At 40.9% G+C, this 24,565-nt stretch overlaps 1 protein-coding gene across 2 annotated transcripts in view; it reads left to right on the top strand.

Annotated features, from left to right (window-relative positions):
- The first annotated feature begins 8,248 nt into the window (after window positions 1-8,248).
- FEZ2 (fasciculation and elongation protein zeta 2 (zygin II)) overlaps window positions 8,249-24,565 on the top strand; it is a 33,324-nt gene continuing 17,007 nt past the window's right edge. For both annotated transcript variants that reach the window (XM_012727509.1, XM_004686034.2), the window contains exons 1-5: window positions 8,249-8,544; window positions 11,541-11,649; window positions 18,050-18,166; window positions 19,926-20,067; window positions 21,333-21,601. In XM_012727509.1, coding sequence (XP_012582963.1) covers window positions 8,291-8,544; window positions 11,541-11,649; window positions 18,050-18,166; window positions 19,926-20,067; window positions 21,333-21,601 — 891 coding nt within the window. In that variant the 5' untranslated portion in view covers window positions 8,249-8,290. The remainder of the gene's footprint in view (window positions 8,545-11,540; window positions 11,650-18,049; window positions 18,167-19,925; window positions 20,068-21,332; window positions 21,602-24,565) is intronic.

Here is a 24,565-nt window from a genome sequence, read left to right on the forward strand (position 1 = left end):
CTATCATTTCAGCCTGTCCAATTCCCTCTCCCCACCTCTGGCTGGCATCTGGTCAGAATCTAAGTTTTTTCTGTCACTTTCATCAGTAAGAGTAGTCTTATATTCAGGCATAGAGAAGTCTGATTCAATGTCAAAAACAATGTCCGTCTCCTACTCAATGTCAACATTCCTCCCTTCCCCCACCCATGCGTGACCTGGGAGCCAGCAGCAGGTGGGATTTGACCTGCCCTTTCTCTCAGTCTCTACCACACCTCCCTCTGTGTCCCCACCTCCTCTTCGGTGATGATGACCTCCTGCTGGGGTCACCTCAACCCTAAAAACTTTTTTCATGGGATCCTTTCAAGAAAGAGTCACACCTAAGCACCTGTGCACGTATCCTTTTGGCCACCAGGAGAAATCATGACCCTTACTCAACAGATGGTGTGTGGCCTGTTCCCTCTGCTGCCCTGTGTCAACCCTGTTATCAGGGGCGATCCACCAACTTCCTGGCAAAAGGAAGCCCCAGTTGATAATTTCACACATGCCCCAAACTCCAGAAGATCTGGTCTCATGCTAAGATTTTCTCATTGTATTCCTTTCTGGGCCCAGAGGGTCAGGTCTTACATGTCCGTAGTCATCCTGATAAGACTCTGCCATCCTGCATTCAGGCCCTGTTGCCCACTCTCCAGTCCTAAGGAGGCTTTCTCACTGAGAGAAACTAAACCCTTTCAATCTGGTTGGCACCTCTCTGTAGAACTTGATACTTTCGCATAATTTCTTATCTTCTTGCCTTAGATGGGAAATGGAGTAAGAGGAAAGGTCTGATCCTGCTCTTAAGCAGGATCCAATTGCCAGATCTAATAGAGACCAATACCAGGACTGACAAAGGAACCATATTTATCCTGAGCTCAATCAAGTAAAGTTTGCTATGGAGACTTCCAGAAATCTCTGGGACGACTTTGGGAGGTGTATTCATTTGCTAAGGTCACCATAACAGTAGCTTATACAACAGACATTTGTATTCTTACAGTCCTGGATGCTGAAGTCAAAGGTGGTTTTTTTCTCCTTCCGAGGTATCTCTCCTTGGCTTACCAAAGGCCACCATCTTGCTGTGGCTAACATGATCTTTCCCTAGTTTGTGTCCTGGTGTGTCTTCTATAAAGACACTACTCAGATTGGATTAGGGCCCTACCCTGTCTTTTTTTTTTTTTAAGATTTATTTATTTATAAAGATCTGGGGATATAAGCCAGAGGTGCAGGGGTGGTGAGAGGATTCACCAGAGACAGAGTGGGGAGCAGAACAGGCAGATCCACGAAGTAACACTGCTGAGGGGAGTAGCAGGCGGGTCAGGACAGATCTGCTGCTCCATGTGGATCACCTCCGTCTGGGGCTGGGGATTGAACTCACACCGAAGGGGCTGCAGCCAGCTTGCAGTGCTGCGTCCTAACATTTGTGCCACCAGGGAGGGCCCCCTAACTGCCTTATTTTAACTCATCTTTTTTAATGACTTTATCTCTACATAGCCATATTCTGAGATACAAGAGTTAAACTCCTACTTATGAATTTGGAGAAATAACGCATTCCATAATAGAAGGAGAAGGGTGGGCTGATTGGGCTCTCTGGGTAGGAAGATGCAAGCTGAGGGGTCCTTCCCCTTCCAGGCTGACTCAGGTGATGGCAGAGCCTGGAATCCTGCAGTCAGAAGGGAGAGTTGGCCAAGCTGCTGAAATCCAGGCACTGACACTAATTCCTGTGTTGGAATTCCCAGCCTGGGAGACTCAGGGGCAGACGGTGTATACACTAAGCTGGTTTTCCAGAGGGCAAATTAATCCTACAAAGCTATTCTTTACAACATAGAATAAAAATAACATTTTTCTTCAATAAACAGGGATTTCTGAGACACCTCATCTTAATCCTCTGCTATCATAATAGAAACAACTAGCTTATTTCTCTATTCTAGTCAAATCAAGCAGAAAATCGAGCAATTACATGTGTTTGCTTACATTACATAAACAATCATCGTATTAGGCAATACTATTTTGCTTTTGGAGGCCTAACTTCTGTCTGATGTAAGTGGTTTATTTAGATCTGTAACATTTCAATGAGGCCATTTTGATGCAGTAATATCGGTGCAGTTCTTTTGATGTCAAGGCTTTTTGACCACTCTTTTAAAAAAGAAGAAAGGCCCCATTAAGCCTATAGCTATAGAGAATTGTGTGTGTAGATGATATGTCCTCCTTAGTCCTACCCCATCCAACTCCACTCACAACAAAGTTTTCTCTTTCTAAAGATGGCAAAAGAAAAACTTTAATATCTCTGGTAGCAAAACTACACAGAGAAGATAAATGGAAAACAAAAATCTGAACAAATTAAATTTGAAAGGCACAGGACACTGTAATTTTAACATTGTTGTAACCCCATCAGTTTAAATCTGGATGGGGGTAAATCTGGCTGATTTCATGGAATATTGTTGAAGGCTGTGGGCCCCTTGCCCTAACTCTGAGGCGAATAGAAAATTTGGGACACTTCACCTTATAAGAAATTTATATTAATAAGCACACCAGAAAACAGCATAATATATATGACCAACATTTCATGTGCAATGTGCATCAGACATAGTGTCATCATTCTTTTCACCCATGGTCATCAGACTAATAGTTATTTGTGAATTGCAAAATGCTCTGAATTGTTTGTGCCTATTCTCCCTGTAACCTGGAGGAACTTCTTAATTCTACCTGGTCTCATGAGAGCTGCCTGCTGGTCTTCATAATGTCACTTTTTGATAGTCTGTCATTGTGTTCAATGGTGCTTTTTTTTTTTTTCTTTAAAGATTTATTTATCTAGGCATACAGAACTGGAGTATAGGCCAGAGATGCCAGTGAGAGGATTCACCAGAGACAAAGTGAGGAGCAGAATAGGCCGACTGATGAAATACACTGCTGAGGGGAGCAGCAGGTGGGTCAGGAGAGATCTGCTGTGCCATGTGGGTCACCTCCAGGGTAGGGGTCGAACTCATGCTGAAGTGGCTTTAGCTTCTTAGTGCTGTGCTTTAACCTGCTGCGCCACCAGGGAGGGCTTCAATGGTGCTTTTTAAGTATTTATTTTTACTCATTCCCACCTGCTCCAGTTCAGTGGGAAGTGGACTGATTCTGATTCTGTGTTCTTGAAAGCCATCTTCTTTGCTTTGTTTTCATTCCGCCCCCCCCCTCTGGCCCAGAGAGATTTTCCATCTCCACTGAATTTCTTCTGTTAGAAACTAAATCTCTCAAATGATCTCTGTGAATGCAAGTCTTCAAGTGAAAATAATCTTCTATTATTTTTGTATTACTTTTTGGTGAAATTAATTTACATAAATGCAGTATAGAATGCATATTCAATCAAAAGGTAAAACAGAAAGATAATTAACAAGTTAACTGTCTGTTAAAAATTACCATATTGTGTGAACAAACTTGAAAGCCTTGATTTGAATTTACTTTTAAAGTGATCAGATGATAAGTAAACAGGGACAGGGTAATTCTTACAAGTGATTCAATGAAGTCAACTCCTTCAAGAAAAATTGCTGATTAAATATATGTCACATAAAATTGTCATTTTAATCTTTTTTTAGTATACTGTGGCATAAGTACATTCACACTGTGGACACCAATCACCACTATCTATCTGTACAACTTTTCCATGATCCTAACTGAAGATATTCCATTTAAACACGGAGTTTCCATTCCCATCTTCCCCCAACTCCTGGCAACCAGTCTATTGCACTTTCTGTCTCTATTGATTTGCATACTCTGGATACCTTATGTAAGTGAGTTCGTCATCCATGTCTTTTGTGTTGCCTTCATTAGTAATTGTCTTCAAGTTTCCTCCATGTTGTAACCTGTCTTAGAATTTCATTCCTTTTAAGGCTGAAAATATTCCACTGTGTGTTTATAGTTTCCATTTTTTGGCTATAAAGTCACATTAAAAAATGCATTGAGTTATAATTTTCCTTCAATAAAATGTACTTATTTTAAACTTTAAACTTATGCTTGGTAAGTACATGCAGAAATGCAGTCACCCTCACACTCAAGTTATAGACTATTTCCATTATTACAGCAGTTTTCCTCTTGTCCCTTCTCTGATCCTTCTCTTACCCCAAACCATTCCATCACCCTGGCAACATGGGTCTGCTTTCTACCATTGTACATTAGTTTTTCTGATTTTTTTTTTGAGACCTGAAGAAATTAATCATGAGACAAATAATTCAGAATGAAAGGTTCATTAAATGCAAGGAGTGGTTAGGCTCTGGGAGATAAAGATACTGGAATACATCCAAAGACGGCCATGACAGAGGTACAAACTCAGTGATGCCCTTTTACTTGTGCACAAAAATGTCAGCTTGGTGGATCAAGGTTAGAAGAACATTCTTGTGGGAAAGTTAGTGATGAATAATATGAAAAAACAAGATCACAATCTTCTTAAGAGAAGAACTATGGAGAGAATATATTACATTTCCATCATGATAGTTCTACCATTCATATTTATAGTTCTTAAGGAGGCCAAAAAAAAAAAAAAGCCACAAACAAATATGCTTGTCCATGTTTTCCCAGCATGGCCCCTTTGACACCTAAGGGAGATGTTCAGACCAGACTGACCTGCACGGGTAATTCTGTCGGATTAAGACCTAGATCTGATCTTTGGCATAGAAACCTCAACACTATCAAACTGGAAATGACATTTAAATGTTCTTTACTAATGAAGGCTGGATTTGGATCTCTGAGGATTCAAAGGATTCTTGATGTTTTTGTAAAAATAGGTCAAAATGGGGCCCTCCCTGGTGGCGCAGCGGGTTAAAGCACAGCACTAAGAAGCTAAAGCCTGTTCAGTACAAATTCGATTCCCACCCATCCCGGAGGTGACCACATGGTGTGGCAGACCTCCCCTTCAGCAGTGTGCCTCATTGATTGCCTGTTCTGCTCCCCACTCTGTCTCTGGTGAATCCTTTCATAGCCCCTGAACCTCTGGCCTATTCCCCAGTTCTGTATGCATAAATAAATATTTCAAAAAATAGGCCAAAATGGAAACAATGTACCTTTTTCACAGCCTTCTTGATATTCTTAGGCCAAGGGAATGAATTTCTAAATTCTATTTTAGTTTTGTTTCTTGATCTGATTTTCCCCCTAGTTTCTGAATAAATTTAGCCATCACCTTAGCTTTTCTCACTTTTCTTTTATGCACCTTCTCATTGTGTTAGGTTGCTTTGTTATACCTTCAGCAGTCACTTTATGCTATATTTTGACAAGCATATACTTTCTGGCCCTGTATTGAGTAGTTTCCTTTATTTCTCCCTCCCTCTCTTTTTCAGTTCTTATATTTTCTGATTATTTATGCCCCTAGGTGGTCTATATGTTGAATAACCTACTTTTCCAAATTTTGTTACTGAAATTCCCACTATGATATATGTGTAAAATTTAAATACATTGTCATACAAAAAGTAACCCTTTCTTAAAAGATTGATATAAAACAATTATTCAAGTGCTAGGAGAAATTCTTTAGAAAGCAGTTCTTTCTATTAAAGCACTTTCTAATTTTGAATCAAGGATTGACAATCTATAGACAACTTTTCTAAATATATGGAATAAACATGTTTGCATGTTCATTTTCATCTATCATCTAGGAGTTGGGAGGAGATAAAAGTTTGCAATAAATGGGAGGTAACTTAGCAGAATCAAGCTATGTGAGACAATGAAATGAGAGAACCTTTTCTTAATTGGAAACCTCTGGGTATTGATGGATTAGTCAAAATACATGATGCTGGAGGGCAACTTGCCACATCTGTGGCAAGTTTAAAGCTAGCATTTGACCAATGGGAAGGAGAGTTGCTTCAAGGTTGCAATCAGGGAAATATTAAGTAAAAGGACTCAAGGAATTGAAACTGGGAGTTCAGTTCTCCACTGAAAGCCCTGTGAGTCAAATACCAAAGGAGCCTAAAGAGGAAACACCTAGTTGGAACCTAGTCAAAACATGTCCCCTGTAGGACTAGAAGCTGAGGAGTAATTGAAGTGCCCAGGTACCATCTGGGAAGAGAGGTAAGTGGCATTGAAAAGAAATGCTGCTACTTTATAATTTTATGTGGTACAAACATCCTATCATTTGAACTAGTTTTTGCTGTTACTTTCTCATATTTATAATAATTATTAAAAATCTGCAAAGCACTAATTAACATCTTATTCGATACTAGTTTTTTTTCTAATCTTATTGCTCTGACCCCATAAAGTAGCATTTGGTTAGTTTTCTTAATCACATTCCTTTGGAAGCAATTTAATAGACAATGTTGAACACAAGGTTACTATGGGTTTGCAAATATAAATTAAGTGATTCAAGTCTCATTTTCACAATGGGGTAATCAAGGTGGGGTGATTTGGTTTAATTAAAAATAAAAAGCATCCCATGTGGTAAATTTGATCATAATAAAATTCTGAGACCACTAAAATTATTCCACTAGAATTTTATTTGCAAACATATGAGAAATTTGACAGCTTGTGTCCTGAGTAATTTTTCAATTTTATTATCACATATACACACACCATTCAGGTAAATGGAGATAGAGTCAGAAAAAAAAAAGCAATTTGCTTAAACTCTATACATAGGACGGTCTGGGTAAACTGGATAGTTTATTAGAATGTTGAGTGTATAGTCAAATACCTACAGAGAAACAGACCTTGCTTCTCTTAAAGTATCAGTTTTGGGTAGTGTTCAGATATGTAGGTGACTGTCACCTGAGTCAGATTATTTTTTCAGCAGCCCAAAAGCAGTTTACTGTTGAATATTTAGTTTTAGCTGTAGGCCAATGAGAGGTTAACACTTAACTCCTTTTGTGGTTTCAAAAGAAAGAACAAGGAATGATACTGCCTTTAAATTATCAACAGTTTCTTAGGCTTGGCCATAGAAGTATTTTGTTTAGTATGGGACAAATTTTTGAAATATGAGATAACATTCACTGGAATGGTAAATAGAAAATTTTGGTATTAACATGTATCCTTGAGGATGGATTTCCATGCTATTCAGAGATGTACAAAGTATACTTGGAAAATCTTACTTTCTGTTATTAACTTCAGGTTATCTTTCAATTTATGAAGTCATCTCTTGTTCCCCTGTGACCCTACTCCTCCCATATTTTTAGTTGTAAAATGCGCATAATGTAAAATTATGTGTGCATCATCTTAACTATTTTTAAATGTGCATAACAAGCTTAGTGGCACAAAGTACATTAATATTCTTGGGCAACATCAACACCATTCTTCTCTAGAACCCTTTTCATCTTGAAACTGAAACTAGACTCACAAAATAACTCTGCTTCCACGCGTGCTTATTTTCTATATGCTATAAACCTCCTCCTGTTAGTATTCCAACGACATTTTAACCTCCTTGAGAGCAGCCATGTATTAGTTATATAACGTACACATGGAGCTTACTGACAGCACTGTTTTAAGTGTTTTTGCAAATATTAGCTCACGTAATAGTTCATGAGTATGTTCCAGAGTGGCTAGCATGTGGGCGTAGGAGACATAAAATATTTGTGGAATTAATTTTGCTACCACTTGAGCATTCTCAAGTGGCGTTGTTATTCTGGCTGAAAAGTTACAAAAGCAGCAGGTGGGACACATAATAAAGGAAGCCTGATTCAAAATGGAGTCGGTGGCTATGAGGGAGGGCTCTCACATACCTGCTACTCCTTGAGTCTGCGGGACACCTCCTTGCCCAGAAATAAGAAACTGTCCACCTCTTTCAGTCAATGAGAACCTGCCACAATCTCCGAGTCTCAATCTTACTCGAAATAGCTCTTTCCAATTTTTGACTAAAGCTTGCTAAAAGCATACCTTCCTTTTGCCTCCAACTTGCCTATGGTTCACCAATTTGCTGTACCTGCATTGTAATCCTTCTGCTCTTCCAGAATTAACTCAATTTGACCAGAAGAAGCCCCTGCAGTTTTACTTCCAGGTTGACATAAGTTCTCCTGGGAAACGACTTCGGTACAGGGTCGCAAGTTTAAAGAAACACTTTATTTTAGTCACATTCAGGGCGAGTTCCCCCTAAGGAAAGCTAAGAAGGACGCTATTCTGGATAGAGAATATAGGAAGTGACTCAGCAAAGTTAAGGTCTTCCTTTCTGTGGGACATGTGGTCCACTCTGAGAAGACTCAGGAAAAGGTTAGACCCTTTGGCTGGGTGGCCTCTGAATTGCTGGAGGGAGGGGGCGGGGCCGGGGCCGGGGGGGGGGCCTCGAGGGCGTGGCCCGGCGGCGGGGCGGGGCCAGCGGCTACACCGGGCGGTGATGGCGGCGGACGGGGACTGGGAGGATTTCTATGAGTTCCAGGAGTCTACCCCGAGCCCCCAGCGCCAGGAGAACTGCCACGAGAGCGCCGAAGCCGCGGCAGGGGTGGGCGAGGGAGGCGACGGCTTCCCGGCGCTGGCTTGCAGCTTGGAGGAGAAGCTGAGCCTGTGTTTCCGCCCCTCGGGGCCGGGCGCCGAGCCCCCGCGGACGGCTGTGCGGCCCATCACGGAGTGCAGCCTCCTGCAAGGGGACGAGTGAGTCTGGGCCGGCCGGGTGGGGCGGGAGCCTCCCTTGCCCCTTGTCCTCCCCTCGCCCTGCCTGCTGGCCCTCAGTCCGCAGCCTCTGTGGGACTTCGGCCGCAGGCTCCTCCCCATGCCCTCCTTCCGCCTCCACCGGCTGGAGTCCCCGCCCCGCGTGCTCCCCACAGCCCTCCTGCGGGTTTTGGGGTCCCCGCTAGTGGCGTGCTTTAAATCTTCTGCACCTTGCCCCCACTCTACTTTGAGCATCCCCACCCCCACCTGCGCCTGCCCCCCTCCTTCTTAGAAACCAACCTAAGTTTTGTTGAGAGGGCAGTCTTGCTCAGCGCTGGGGGTGGATACAGTACTTCCTGGTGCCTCCTTGGGTACCGTCGTGGCCGTTCATTCATCCTAGCAACAACCGTGAAGCTCCAGCTGATGCCAGAGACTGCTTCACACCTGCAGCACTGAGGTGTCTGCACCCCGCCCTTCCCGAGGAGGGTACAGCCGGGGCTGGGAGCTAGATTTGTAGCCAAGTATATGTGTGGGCGTGACAAATGTTCTGAGGGATATATGTGCAGAGTAATAGCTTTAAAAGTGTGGAGGTGGGTGGGGGTAGGGAGTCTAGAGCCTAGAAAGACTTCATAGAGAAAGGAATGAGAAATCTATCCTGCTGGAGTAGTGGGAGTCTGTCTGAAAGGGCAAGAAAGCTCTAGGGTTTGTCGAGTATATTGTTTAGCATGTGCGAAGGTATTGGGGCTGAGGCAGCATGTCTGTTGAAGGAATTTATCGGGGCCTATTGGCAGCTCAGGTTGAATATAAGCTCCTCTCGCCCATTCCCCCCTAGCAAAACAAACTGACAGACAAATCAGGAAAGGCTCTGGAAAGGCATAAATATGTAAGTAGTACAGAATCATCACCAGTACCGTAATGGAAAATTCACAGGGATTTATGAAAGCTAGGAGCAGAGTTCCTGGGGACACTTTATTTAACCCAACTATAATTTGGTTAAATAAGGGTTGTAATTATGTCTTAGACTTACCCCAGAAGACATGGTGAGAGTGAAGGAACTTGAGCCTGGAACTTGTATTTTATGCGTGAGTGTGTACACATATATATTACATAAAATAGGTAATACATTTATGTTATAGATAATGTATGTTACATAAAATGTATACATACACACATAAATATGGGGAGAGGAGTTTTTGGAGAGGCTGAGTGCCTTGCCTCTGTACCTGATTTATTAGGAGTAAGGCAGGAAGCTGGGAAAAGGTGGCTGGGAATAGAGGCCTGTGGGTATGGCTGAGCTTGGAGAACCTGCCTTTTTATTGGTTCCTCCACATAGTGTTCTGCCCAGGTATAGAGGAAAGAATTTATGATTGGATTTTATATGCACAAGTATGTATGCATGCAGCCAATGGCAAAAAGTGATATACTTGAAAATCTATTTCCATAGAGAAGACAGTTTTATATAAATTTGTATATGGAATCATTATTTCTCGGGACATATTCTGGATTTTAAATTATGTATTTGGACTTATTGAGAGGAACTTCTCAAAACAGATGATTTGTGCACACAGATTTGTTTCCTTATTTTTGCTTTGCTTGTACTGTCGGGAACAATTTATATAAATCTTATGCAAATCTTATGTTCACATAGTCCTTTTTTTTTAAATTTTGCTCTTAATAGTTTCTAGTACACAGGTTGGTGCACAATGCTTGATTTGGAAATATTAATACATTAGAAATCTCTTTTTGGGGGCCAGGGATTAGTAGCACCTCTCCTTCTCTCCTTTCTCTGTTTACGTTTCTTCTCCATAGCTTGATTAGAGTTCACTCCTGCTCCTTTCATGACAGTTGACTCTTTTACCTAGATCTTTTACCCAGATACTGTCTTTCCTTAGTTACCTTATTTAACTTCTTTGAGCCCTGGTTTTAGTTTTATAATCTCCCAACTTCTGATTGAGAAAGATTTCATGCAGGATTCCATGTTGGCAGGACTTTAACCTCCTTGGGAAAGAGCTGCTTTGCCAGTTGCTTATGACTGGATGTAGTCCTTTATGATAAGGATGAAGGCCATTCACATTTCTTGAGAATTCTAGAAATCTTACACTGAAGTTGACCCTATGTCCTTCTCTCCATAATTGTTCTGACCTTGGTGGAGATAGAGGACTGTTAATTATTTTTCTCTTCCTTGAAAGGTCAAATTCATCTTGTCATAAACCTCAATTACAGTCTCACTTAAGAAGGGGCTAGCAAGCAGACCAGACAAATCTCAAAAGCTCTGGACTCTTGTCACATATTAGACTATCCAAGTTCCCGACCAAGGTTAGTTTTATGTCATTTGCTTAGTTTTTGAGAGTTTTTTTTTACCCAGGAAAGGGTAAGCCAGAAATCCAGAAAGTTTCACAATGCAGAGGTGTGGCCTCCAATCTCAGTTTAGGCATCAAAGAGGATTATGATTCCAGCAGAGAATAGGTGTGAACAATGCTTAAGAGATTTGCTGGGTAGCTAAGCCAGTTTTCTAGAGCTTTCTGGGTCCACATTTTCATTATGGGGAATATGCATTCTGAAGCCTAGCCACAGTTTGGAATTTCATGCCTTTGGCAGCTGTAGTCTCATTGCTGCTTCTCTTTGTCACGAAACCAGTATTCCTTCTGTATTTTTAAGCTTGCATTCTGATTTTTATACCCCTAGTGGTCTTTTATTTTTTGTATCCTAGTGGCTGACACACTTGGGAAAAACCACCCAATTATTTAATAGCTTCTTTACAATTAGAGACCTCTTATAAATAATAGCCCTCCCCCACCTTTGTGTATGTAGCATTGTCAACCATTTAATTTTCATCAGCTCTTATTTAGGAGACTCTACCTTACTCACGCTTTCCTGAATGTATCTACTTTTTCCCTTTGGTACTTGGTGGTTTTTTTCCTTCTCACTGTAGTACTGGGTATTTAATAAAAGATGTTCAGAATGTTAACTTTCAGTGATTAGATTTTCTTCTTTTCAAGGATTTGGAATGCCCTGACAGACAATTATGGAAATGTGATGCCTGTGGATTGGAAGTCATCCCATACTAGAACTTTGCATTTGCTTACTCTGAACCTCTCAGAAAAAGAGGTAAGTTGGGCATTACATCATAAACTACTGAGGAACTGATTCTTATACAGGAAGTAAAATAGCATTTCTCTTTACACTGTTCATTGCGTTGCGTTTTGTTTTCAGCCTTACAGCACTTAGCATGGACTCTATTGCTGTTATTCTGTCAGTTGTTTCCAGCACATACTTTCATATGCTCAACTGAATTTCTAACCTGTGCTCCAAATCTGTGATCAGTATTTTTTCCGACTCTAATAACACATTTTTAAAAAAAGGTTTATTTATGTATACAGAGCTGGAGTACAGGCCAGAGGTGCAGGGGTGGTGGGAGGATTCACCAGAGACAGAGGGGAGAGCAGAACAGGTAGATCGACGAAGAAAATTGTTGAGGGGAGTAGTAAGCAGGCCAGGAAAGTTCTGCTGCACCATGTGGATCACACACAGGGCCAGCGATTGAGCTCATGCTGAAGTGGCTTTAGCTTCTGAGTGTTGTGCTTTAATGCACTGCGCCACCAGGGAGGGCCCATAGCACATTAAAAAAATATATATATATTTTAAATCTTTTTTTTTAAAGATTTATTTATTAATGCATACAGAATTGGGGTGCAGGCCAGAGGTGGAGGGGTGGTGAGATGATTCACCAGAGATGGAATGGGGAGCAGAACAGGCAGATGGACTAAGTACACTGCTGAGGGGAGCAGTGGGCGAGAGAGGAGAGGTCTGCTGTGCCTTTTGGATCACTTCCGGGGTTTGGGATCGAACTCACACTGAAACAGCTGCGGCGTCCTAACCCACTGAGTTACTAGGGAGGGCCCTAAAAATTATTTTTTAAAGAAGTACCATTGTTTTACATCCTTGTTAAATTTTTTGACAGTATAGGATGTTCCTCCCTTCAGGAAATAGCATAATTTTGATGGCTGAGAACACATAGTGAAACCATCCTATACTTGGATTTATTCTATTAAGGATATTGTGATGTCAGCAGTTACTTGCTGATGAATTTAATGATGGTGTTAGACACAGCATGTTGTCCCAAGACCATGTGTTCCTATAAATACTGGAGACACCTTAAAGGACATTTTAGCTTTTGACTTTTGAATGTGTTCTTGGCTGTTTGAGATTGCCATGTATTTCTTGGTATTGTAAAGTGAAGATGCGTGAATAGGAAATGTGAGCATAGGCGATAGGAAATTTAGGGGGAACAGGAAAGGGAAACAATGGCTTTAAATGGTAAATCAACTTTTTTTTTAAGGCTAATAAGAAATGTAGCCAAATAATGCAAATTTCAGGGTCTATGTAAGTTCCAAATAGCAATATATACTCATGCCAGATCTTTTCATTAAGTATACTTATATAATTGAGAATATACTAGAGTAGGAGCATATTTTTAAATGCTGTTACTGCATAATGCCTTATGAAAATAATTTTCTTAAATGTGATACAGAAAACTGATGCCTGTTATTTTCTAGTAAAATACAGAATTCTGACTATCTCACAATATTCTACTAGGGTTAGAATTCTTAGTGTTTGTCCCAGTTTCTGACCTGGTTAATCTGTTTTGCAGACTGACGTGAAAAGGAGTAAGACAGAATGTCTTACGCTCTATCTTGTTTTTCATGTCCCAGCCATCGTTTGGGCTTACTTCAAGTGTCCCTTCCTTTCTCAAGCTTCCTATTACTGTTTTAGCCTTTGCTGATCTCATGGAATTACATAATTTTAGAGTTGGAAGTTACTTTAAAGGATACTTAATCCAGCCTCTCACTTGGGGGGAATCCGCACCTGCAGCATCTCTGACAGATGGCCATTTAGCCGTGGCCTAAATCCCTGCGCGGAAGGAAAGTGCACGCTTCTCTGCGGGCATCAGTTACACGTGTGGGAGTGTGAAAATCTTAGCTTGCGGTCCCATGGCCCATGGGACCGTGTGCTGATCCCCACAGCGCTTTGCCCATTTCTGAAATCCCTACTGTGTTCTTATGAGTCATCTGCTTCTGATTCTGTTCTTCGATTTTCCCTACCTATTAGGTGTCTTGGCATTTACATTTTTAGTGACTCCCAGTGTCCCTGACACATAATGAGTACCAACACATATGTTTATTAAGTGTGTGGATGAATAATCACATTAGCAAGATGATGAGGTCAGAGACCATCATACAAAGGTGTTCTTTTAATTATTTTTTCCGTATTGTTTACTATAGTGCTCAATTCACAAGAGTCAGCCAACAAGTACTCTTAAATAGTACAGAAGAGATCCTTTAGCTTCAAAGAGAAGTAGATTAGCACGATGAATGGACACCAATCCAGTTTCATTGAATAAAATGTATTATCTTGTATTGCTCTTAGATTGCAACTTAGGAAGTCAGTGCCCTTTTTTCTGCCTTTTCACTTGTTTTCGATGCCACATTGATATTGTCAATGGTAGATTAGTAATGTCTTGAAGTTCAGTACCATGCTCATTGTAAAAGTCTTCCCTGGGAAACTCAGCAGATGAAAGTGGACAGGCGGCTCACACCTGACATCTGGGCGATCAGGTGACTAGGTGATGACCAGAACGAGGCAGACTTGTTTCTGGGGAGTGAGCAGCACATATGGGCTCCAAAGAACAAGTGGCAGTTGTGTAAGAACAAGCCTGTCCTCTTGTTAGTGTGTCATTTGTTTTTTTTTCAACCTGGGAAACTTATTTACCATTGCCAACTGTTCACTTTTTTCTTTCCATAACTGAAGTACGCAAATCTTTTGGAAGCATTCTTTAGCTTGTTCCAATTGTAAAACAGGGTCCTTTGGAAATTTTTTTCATGACAAAAGGAGAAATTTTTTTTTTTGCACTAAGATGAGAAAAACATTCAGGAACATCGGTTTGCTAGGTTGTAGTTTTTTACTCGTTCACTGATGTTTAAGATGGCACATATTTAAATTTGATAGTTGTCTTCTAGGGTAAGTCTTCTGGTATATTCTAGACTCTTACATGGGCACATTTTTTCCATTTGAGGCAGCTTAAGTTCCGAGAGATAATATTACCACCAGCTCTGTATCTAACCCTGGCACAGGGAGGAGTGATAGGAATGCTTGGCAAAACGAAGGCATGTTGGTGCTGAATGGGGGAGTGAGTAATGATAGCCATGACAGCCAAGGTTGGTCTTCAAAGCCCAAAAGGGATTCCAGCTGGTAGCATATGCCTTCTCTGGGGGGAATGGCTTGGCTCCCTCTCTGGAAAGATGGACCAGGATCATTATTGCTGTTGTCATGGAAATTTACTCTGACTTCCTGGTATCACTCCAGCAGTTTGACTGCAGCACTAAACCTGCTGTACACCCACTGCCATTCTTGAATATGTTTATGTGGTTGGATGCTTCTAAATGGTTTTGCCTTAGGAACATCTCCTTTGCCTCCATTTTCTTCCCGCCAAAAGCATTTCTTCAAGGGGAGGGTCTTTGTGCTGTGTAACTTTGTATCTTCAACAGTAGAAACAGGAAGAAGTTTTCCTTGGAGTAACTTTAAAATGCAAACTTTTACATGCATAGAGAGGAAAAATAAAAGCCATGGGCGGGCCCTCCCTGGTGGCGCAGTGGGTTAAAGCACAGCACTGAGAATCTAAAGCCGCCTCCGCATGAGTTTGATTCCCACCTGCCCCGGAGGTGACCACATGGCGAGGCAGACCTCTCCTGACCCGCCCACATGGCGAGGCAAACCTCTCCTGACCCGCCCGCTGCTCCCCTCAGCAGTGTACTTCATCGATCTGCCTGTTCTGTTCCCCACTCTGTCTCCGGTGAAGCCTCTCACTGCCCCTGAGCCTCTGGCCTGTACCCCAGTTCTGTATGCACAATAAATAAATCTTTAAAAACAAACAAACAAACAAAAAACCATGGGCACTCAGATCACAACACAGGAGAATGACTTGGGGGTGGGGAGGCTTGAAATTTAAGGATCAGTGAAGTAATGGCTAGGTCCATTCCACACTGTCCACGCAGCCTGTGGTCATTGTGACATTTTTCGTTTATGCATCGGCATCTTTGAAATTAAACATACCCTGTCATCAAGTGGCAAATTCCTTGACCTTTTTTTCCTACTAAAGTACATTGTTATAAGAATAACTGTCATAGTTGGAAAAGAACATCACTGGAAAAAAGCTGCCTTGGCGCTGGTCGCCCGTGCTGGACACCAGCCTCCCAGGAGCCACCACCTGCAGCTGGTTTTCTAGCAGGTAGCATGCCATACTGCTTCCCTTGGTTTTGTTTTTCAATTTTAGATTTTATTTACTTTCTATCTAGAAGATGAGGTTTTTAACCCTCCTTCCCCCAGCACCCTTACAAAAACTCCCCTATCTTAAGTGGTGTAATTATATCTGAGCATTTGGCTAACTGTCATTTGCATTGATTATTTAAATGTTCAAACTGAACCCATTTTTGTACATTATGATTTAATTTCCTCTTGTGAAGTTTTTTTTCTTAGGATAGTAAGTTCTTTTCTAGTGGTGTTTTATGTGATGTGTAACTCCCCAATCAGCCTCCGAAGAGCCATAAATTTGTACTCCAGATAATCAATCAGTGTCTCTGCCTTCTTTCTCTTTTATACTTTTTATTTGTGCCTCATGCAGTCACAAGTCAGTCTGAACTGGATACTGTCTGGGTTAGCTTCACAGACGTCATTCGGGATTCTCATTTCACTATCATAAGACTTCCCTTCACATCTTTCTTGTGTTAGATCCTGGTCTGCTTCCTTTTTGGATTCCCTCCTGATTTAAATGGAGAGTATTCTGTAGTCGCTTTCTGGGAAAGGGTGTTGGGGTGGAGAAGCAAGTGCCAGGTGTCAGGAAAGGTGACCGACCCTAGGAGGTGCTTCGGCAGTTCTCACCTGCAGGCTGCGTACTCTGTGGGCTGCATTCACGTCAACGTTGGATGCGCCTCTTTGCAGAGTAGGCAGGAGGGGTTATATCTACTTAATTATGTCCTTAAGCTTACATTTGTCCTATGCATGGGATATCCACGGAAACAGCTTTATTTTTTAATTATATACTCTCTAGTTTGGTGCCATGGCTGCATTTAATATAGTAACTTGTTACTCATCTGCTCTTTGGGAACTGTGTGTGTGCGTGCCGTTCCTTCCTGAGGATTGGGGTTCCAGTTTGAGATCTGTTCATCTGAATAGTCATGTCACAATAAATAGATGATGGATAGCTGATCATTTGTCCATTTTTATCTGAGGTTTTCCAGGTAAGGATTTTATAGTTAATACTGACTCCGTCATTATTGAAGAACTCTTCCTGTTGCTGTGGGCAGGGTTAAGGTGCAGTAGCTGCGCAGGGTGCCAGCCCCGGGGCGGCCTCAGCCAGCAGTACTGGCTGGCATCCTCTGCACAAGGAGCTAGAGAGAGGAAGAGGACCTCTCCCTTCGGGGGAGAGCTTTGCTTCACAGTGGCTGTGACCTTTGGCATTTTTGATAGGAGACAGAGTAAATTGCCCAGTGCTGCACCCCCCCCCCACCCCCTTTCCAGTCTCCTGCTAGTGTCTACCCGGCTGTGTTTCCAGCCAGCTGGAAGCCAGAAGTCAAGGGCATCCGTAAAGGTCAGCCTCCTGGGCACAGAGCAGGGTGGAAAATGGTGGTGAGGCAAACAGTCTTGAGCACAGTAAGTTTAAAGATGTTTTTGGAAAATTCTTTTCTTGGAAGAAGAGATGTTCAAGTGGAAGCTCTCAGTGTGCCCCTCATGGACAGTTCCTGTCTGCTAGGGGATTAATTACTTGTCTTTTTCTCTGTAGGTTAGAAATTAAGTTTGCAAGTAACTAACTTTGTCTTCTGTTGAATTTTAGCAATACCACCCTTATTACTGGGCTGTTAACTAAATAACATTTGCTGCTAATTCTGTCCACTTCTTCCCTCTATCTGCTATATATAATTCCCTAAAACTTGCTAATAAATGCCATATTTTTTTCTTATTCAGCTCTTATAGCACCCAAAAAAGCTAAATGTGCATCTCTATTGGGAAGCAGAGGATATATGCAGTCCCTTAGCAATTTCATACTCTACATTTCTCTCATTTCTGTTGGAGGTGAATATATAAAGCACTGGTATAGCATGGTACAGAGTAATTGTAATCATTTCTCTTTTGAGGAAAAATTCTTGACAGATGCTTCCTTGCATCTTTTACCGAAACACTGATGGTCTGCTATTTTTTTGGGGGGGGTGTGGGGGTTGGTACATAGAAAAACAGGCCAGGGATCTGGGACCTGAGAAGATTCACTAGACAGAGTGGGGAGCAGGACAAACAGATTTACTGAAATACACAGCAAAGGGGGGTAGCGGGTGAGACAGGAGAGGTCTGCTGTGCCATGTGGGGATCGAATTCAGGCCATAGTGGTGATAGCACTGGCACTTAGCCCCTAGATCCCCAGGAATTGCCTGCCTTTAACAGTGGGTGTTTTTACTTTTAGATAAGTGACAGTTTGCTATTTGACACATCAGATGATGAGGAGCTGAGAGAACAGCTAGATATGCATTCAATCATCGTCTCCTGTGTGAATGACGAGCCCCTCTTCACTGCAGACCAGGTATGAAGGAGAGCTTCATCCACAAAGGAGAAGGGGACCTTGCGCTGAGAAAGGATATCTGATTGTGGCAACAGATAATGGCTTTTGAAATTGACTGTTTTTCCTGTATTTTCTGGTTCTATAGGCCTAACAGTTAACTCTTATACTGAGAAAAGGAGTATATGTAATCTGAAGCAGATGGGATTGTTAGTTGGAAAGATTTTCCAATATAGGCAATTTTCCAGTATAAGAATTGTTAAAACAGTACAAGTTTTTAAGGGAGGGTTATTGCTTCAACTGAAATCATGCAGAAATAATAACTGAATTTTCTGCTTTTAGATTTTGCCAGACATGGGCAAACTATAATATATCTGTACAAAAATTGTCTAGTTTCTTTAAAATCCTGTGTAAAAATCTTATTGGAAGTATTTTTTGTGTACTCCAGAAAGAAGTGAGCATTATTCCTATGGAATGTTCTAATAATGTCAACCTTGTATTCATTTAAAACCAGCCGAATCAGCATTCTCATTTTCTGAATACTCTTCCCACATATGTTGTATTGTCAAAATGTGAAATGTTCCTTAACTTCTAGAACTGTGAATTCTACCACACTGTATTTTGGATTGGAAAGAAGAGGCTAGTAAAGAGAGATTATGGCACAGTTGGGAGGAATACATTAAAAATGTGTCATATTTATGGTTGGATTATTCTAGGCTTGGAAAGAACGTGGTGCTTACAAAGCAGGTTAATAGGTTAAAGGCCTGTGGGAGGCAGAGGGCGATATTCTGGGGGAAAGGTGGGACCTGAGAATTCATAATACCATAAGCTGTTTTCAAGGCTCGGAGCAATAGATACTGTATTTTTGGGAATTTCCTTATACTGTTTTACAATTGTTTAGGAAAATCTTGTTAGTAATTTAAACTAATCGCTACCTCTTTCAGCTTTATTTTTGTTTTTCCTTAGTATGCCTGTTATATATTAAGCCTGCTCTTTCATAATTGCATATTTTTCTAATTTTTTTTAACTCTTAGATCCATTTATTTTTCTATGTATTGAGTATACTTGTTTTCTGGTATTCCTTAAAATTTTCACTTTTAATCCTCAACTGTTGGAATCTGGAACAGGACAAGATACTTTATAAAATTTAAATAGCATTGCATGTGACTGTAGATCATTGTTTAAAAAGCAGCTATATCTGAGATTTTTGTACAGTTCTTTAACCGTCTACATTTTAGAGTATCCCTTTATCTTTTATTGAGTTAACATGAAATTCTTTCCCTACCATAGAGGTAATTTCTCACATGTATTTATTTTATAATCTTATGATAATTTGATTAAATGACTTTAGATTAGGTGCGTGCATGTAGTTTGGTTCTGTCATTTGCTTTCTTTTAATGATAGCAGTGATCTGCCTCTGGAGTGTCTGGAGTATGTCCTACATGTGTTTGTAGTGCTGTTTCGCATTGCAGAAACATTGCATTGCAGAGCTGTAAGTGTCTACAGAATTAGTATACATAGTCCGTTCACTATGAATGTATTAAGTTGTATTCTCTTTAAATTTGTGTTTAATAGCTGTGACTTTTTTTTCTTTTTTTTGATAAGCTGTGTTCATTCTCACAATCACAATCCTGGTCATTGAGAACACCAACGCTTATGCCTTGCTGGTTAAGGGAGAACTTGGCACCCTTGTTCCTTGGCTGCTTCAGCTGAGCACTATATTGCAAAGAGTTTGTTTATTTCTGTGTACGGTTGATTGACATTGATATGTATATTTTGGAAGGTTATTGAAGAAATTGAAGAAATGATGCAAGAATCCCCAGATCCAGAAGATGATGAAACCCCCACACAGTCAGATCGGCTTTCAATGCTTTCCCAGGAAATTCAAACTCTTAAGAGATCTAGTACGAGCAGTTATGAAGAAAGTAAGAAACCCTACTAAAATCATTGTTATTGTTGCTTTATGTTTTTTGTATGTTTCTTCCATACAGTGTGACCATCTCCAGAAACCTTTGCTTCTCACAGATGGGGGTGTGGCGCCTCCTCAGAACCTCCTCAGTACTTACTTGGGGGCTATTTGTTATTGTCCTTGTCAGACTCACCTTTGTACCCTGTGCTCGTCAACCTGAGCTGCTGTAACAAAGTACCACAGGCTTACTGGGCTGCACCACAGCACTGATTTCCTCGGACTACTGTTGGCTAGAAGATTGAGATCAAGGCGTGTAGCCTCGTCTGGTTTCTTCTAGGCCTTTCTCTGTGGTTTACATGGGGCTGTCATGTCTCTATCCTCATGTGGATTTTCCTTTTTGTACATCTGCATTCTTATAAGGTCCTCCAACATTCAAGTTAGGGCCTCCCTGAGTGACCCCATTTTTTTTAAAAAAAGATTTATATATGCATACAGAACTGGGGTACAAGCCAGAGGTGCAGGAGTGGTGAGCGGATTCACCAGAGACAGAGTGGGGAGCAGAACAGGCCGACTGAATAAGTACACTGCTGAGGGGAGCAGTGGGCGAGTCAGGAGAGGTCTGCTGCGCCATGTGGGTCACCTTCCCTGGCCAGGAATCGAACTCATGCTGAAGTGGCTTTAGCTTCTTAGTGCTGTGCTTTAACCCACTGCACTACCTCAGAGACCCCCCTTTTTTAATTTATCTTTTTAAGGAGTCGATCTTTAAAAGTGGTCATTCTGAGCTGTTGGAGTTGGGACTTCAGTGATGTCCTGTCACTGAGGAAATAATGAGTAAGACTGAAATGGGGCTGGGGGTTCGTCTGCGCTGATTTGAACAAATTTCAGTTATTTTGAAGTTAAATTTTCAAATCCAGCTCTTGCTTTCTAAGCCTGCTAGAGGCTTTTAAGCTGCTCCCCCTGTTCTGTGTCAGCAGGTAGTTTGTGTATTCCTCCCTGCCTTTGTGTTTGTTCTTTTCCTTGTAAAAGTTTTTTTTCAGTTTTGGCTGAAGTGCTCTGCATGGGATGGTTGTTTGAGACAAGTAGAAAAAGGCTACTGTACTTTGCTTTTCAGGGAAGTAACTTTGCCCACCCACTTCTCTCCAGCTAGACCAACTCAGGATTCTGAGATCATGAACATTGTAATTTCTTAGAATAATTTCTGCTCCTTAGCATAAACCACCCTGTGCATACCCTTTGTATATTTTTGTCTTAGTATCTGCTCTGCTTTACTTTTGGTCATAGGAGTAAAGAGGCTTTCAGTATCTGAACTAAACGAACTGCTGGAAGAAATTGAGACCGCCATTAAGGAATACTCTGAAGAGCTGGTGCAGCAGCTGGCCCTGCGAGATGAACTGGAGTTTGAGAAGGAAGTGAAAAACAGCTTTATTTCTGTTCTCATTGAAGTGCAAAACAAACAGAAAGAGCACAAGGAAACAGCCAAAAAGAAAAAGAAACTCAAGAATGGCAGCTCTCAGAATGGGAAGAGTGAGCGAAGTCATATGCCTGGCACAGTAAGTGATGTTTGCAGGAACCTCCCGGGGACCCCAGGCTGCAGGGTGGGGCAGGCGGGCAGGGCAGGTGTGTCAGGCAGATGCGGTGTGCAGCTCCCGGCACTGAAGGGTGCCTTTCCCAGGATGCCTCAGTGGTCGTCAGCTTCAGAAAGGTCTTTCTTGCTGAGGGTGTAATTAAAATAATTCAGTACTGAAATGTTTCGGAGGAAAGTGAAGTGGAAGGAAAAAAAAGAATAAAGGAAGGTGTCTTAAGGAACAGCAGAAGTGGTCGTTTTAATAGATCAAAATGTTACGTGGTTACTTATATTTGGTTGCAACACTTATGAGTTGTATCACGAATAATGAAAGGGGTGCATTTGTCTGTGCATTTGTCTGTGACCAAGCTGCGTGGTGCCTAAAAGTGTAGGTTGATGTGTAGACAGGTTCCTGTTGATTCACCAGTGAAATTGGAATGTGAGGGTGTTGGAAGCAGGTGTGCAGTACCCACCATCTGGCTTAGTATTTGGCAGACTAGACTATTGCTGATGAAAATACAGTTAGAATATATGAATCTTTGACTCTCCATAACGTTTACTGTCTTGCTTTTTCGTTTTTCTTAAATGGCCCTTTTAATTTCATGTGACTTAACTTCATTATAAAATTTGTATTTAATTATATGAGATGCTTTTCCTTACTAATCGTATTGTCACTTCTTTTTTGGGGGATCAGTGGAGACCTTGTATATTAGCCACCTTCATTTTGTTTGTATGTGAAGAGATATGTTCGTATTTTAGTATTTAATGGCTTGTAAAAGGGATACATTTTTCTAAAGGGATCTTTTTAACCTTCAATACTGATGACTTGAAAATATACATATCACCACAACTGGCTGTTATGGTTTGCAATAATATAAATTCTGTCTTTAAGTTCTCACTTTCTAAGAATCTAAGGAATTCTTTTGAAAGAAATGGATCTTGTTATATTTTTGAAAGAAATAGACTTTGTACCCTTCAAGGTATTCTGTTTTACAAGTGAGGTTATGCACAGTATGTAGTTAAAAAGGCATTGATTGGTTGGTGATTTCTGCCTATCTGCATTAGGGATTACATGCAAATCCACCATTTACAGGTGTTAACACTTGACGGAAGAAAAGAAATTTATTCCTAGTGAGGTTTAAAGACTTTTTTTTGGTAACTTCCTTATGAGAAGGGTCAGAGCAGATTCATTTTGTAATATTCCATGACATTTATATTGAGAAATGGACTTGGCAGGCAGCATTTAAGAATTAACCTTTATTAGGATTAAGGTGGAGTCACACTCACAGTAAATTCTGCACAGTATTTGGATATGTGAAGTTACTTAGTGTCAAAGCATTTTAAACAGGGTGGTAATGGCAGCCTTAAGCTTGTATACCAATTCCCTCTGTCTAAGCCTAGTGTGCTCGAGAAAGCCCATCTTCTGGAACAGAGGCAGCCCAAGGTTTATGATTAACCATTAGGATATGCAGATTCCCGGAAATAGTCCCTTCTCAAGGTGATACTGTCTCAGACATTTTATGTAACATGCAGTTTTGGCACACTCTAATCTCTACAAGTCAGTTGCCAAAAATTGGCGACCTTAATGAGAGCCTTTGTTATCTGTTTTCCTAATGAAACAAAAAATTAATTACTGAAAGCCATTTTTTCCCGTTACAGGTATTTTTTTATTAAGAGGACTCACACTTTTCCTTCAGTATGGGATAGCGTCCTTCCATTTTTTTTTTTTAAATGTTCTATTGATGCAACATTGATTTGTATCTGGTATAATACTCTAGCCCTAGTTCCTGGCTTTTTGTTTTCTTTGGTGCATAGAGAGTAATGAAAAAGCTGGGTGGGAGTCAAGTAGAGTTAAACACTTCAGGTGTTCATTTTGGATACTTGTTTTGTTTAACATTGCCGCAGTAGAAAAAAAAATTGGAGGGCGTAAGGATGCTATTTAGAGTATCAGCATTTTTTTTTTTTGCATTACGAAATAGTCTCTTGTAAAATTGAGATCTCAATTTATTTTAATTTTTAAACTAATATACATACTCCGGAAGATTAGTAGTTGTTCAGCAAATAGTTTTGGAGTGCCTTGTGGCACGCACTGTCCAAGACCCAGACAAGGCCCTTGCCCTCCTGATTTGTATTATAATGAGGGAGACAGGCAATGAAGGAGTGAATAGACGGTCATTTCAGGTGGAATAAATAAACGAAGGAAAAAATAGTGTAATTCCACGATCAGACCGAGGGTTGGGCAGGTGGTGATTATGGTCTGTTGAGCGTCACCTTGTTTCCCTTCAGTTTTTGCACATCCCTTAATATACATTTGTTAAAGTGAAACTTCACCATAAAGGAGTTTGTAGCCCAGAAGGTTTGAGCTTGTGATATTTGAATTATGGCTGTTCTTTCAGGGATTGCTTGTATACGCCAGTTTTCTGTGTATGTGGTTTATTCTCACTCTGTCAATCAAATTTGTGAGGCCATTGAATTTCAGCAGCAGTTCCTAGACCACAGGACAAGTTGAAGTTAGTAGCGACTTCTCATCTAGAGTTGTCTGTGCGCAAACCTTGGTAAATTCATATGAATGAAAATGGGTATACTAACTCTGAAGATTGAGTCATGGTTTTGAATTAAAGGTCAAGTGTCAGGTCAAGTGGTTGAAGTCTGGGGTTGAAGAGAGGAATCTCTTTGCTTTCTGTTTGCTGTAGCACATTGAATTTGAACATCTTTCTAACTTCTATCTATATATTCCTTTCATAGTGCACTACTCCAGCTGTCTTTGTGACTCATTTAGCTGAAATCATGACCAATAGCCAATCTGTTTTATTTCTTTTTACATATAAACATGCCTCAGTAATAGTGCAGAGCTGCCTTTGAGAAATTTATCTTTATTTTGACAACTATTGTGAGGTCATACTGCAATTCTAATTTACCTAAGATCTAAGCCTAGAAGGAACTGTTCTGA

This window comes from Condylura cristata, unplaced genomic scaffold, assembly GCF_000260355.1.
Source record: "Condylura cristata isolate star-nosed mole 26May11 unplaced genomic scaffold, ConCri1.0 scaffold00020, whole genome shotgun sequence".
In the NCBI taxonomy this organism is placed as follows: domain Eukaryota; kingdom Metazoa; phylum Chordata; class Mammalia; order Eulipotyphla; family Talpidae; genus Condylura; species Condylura cristata.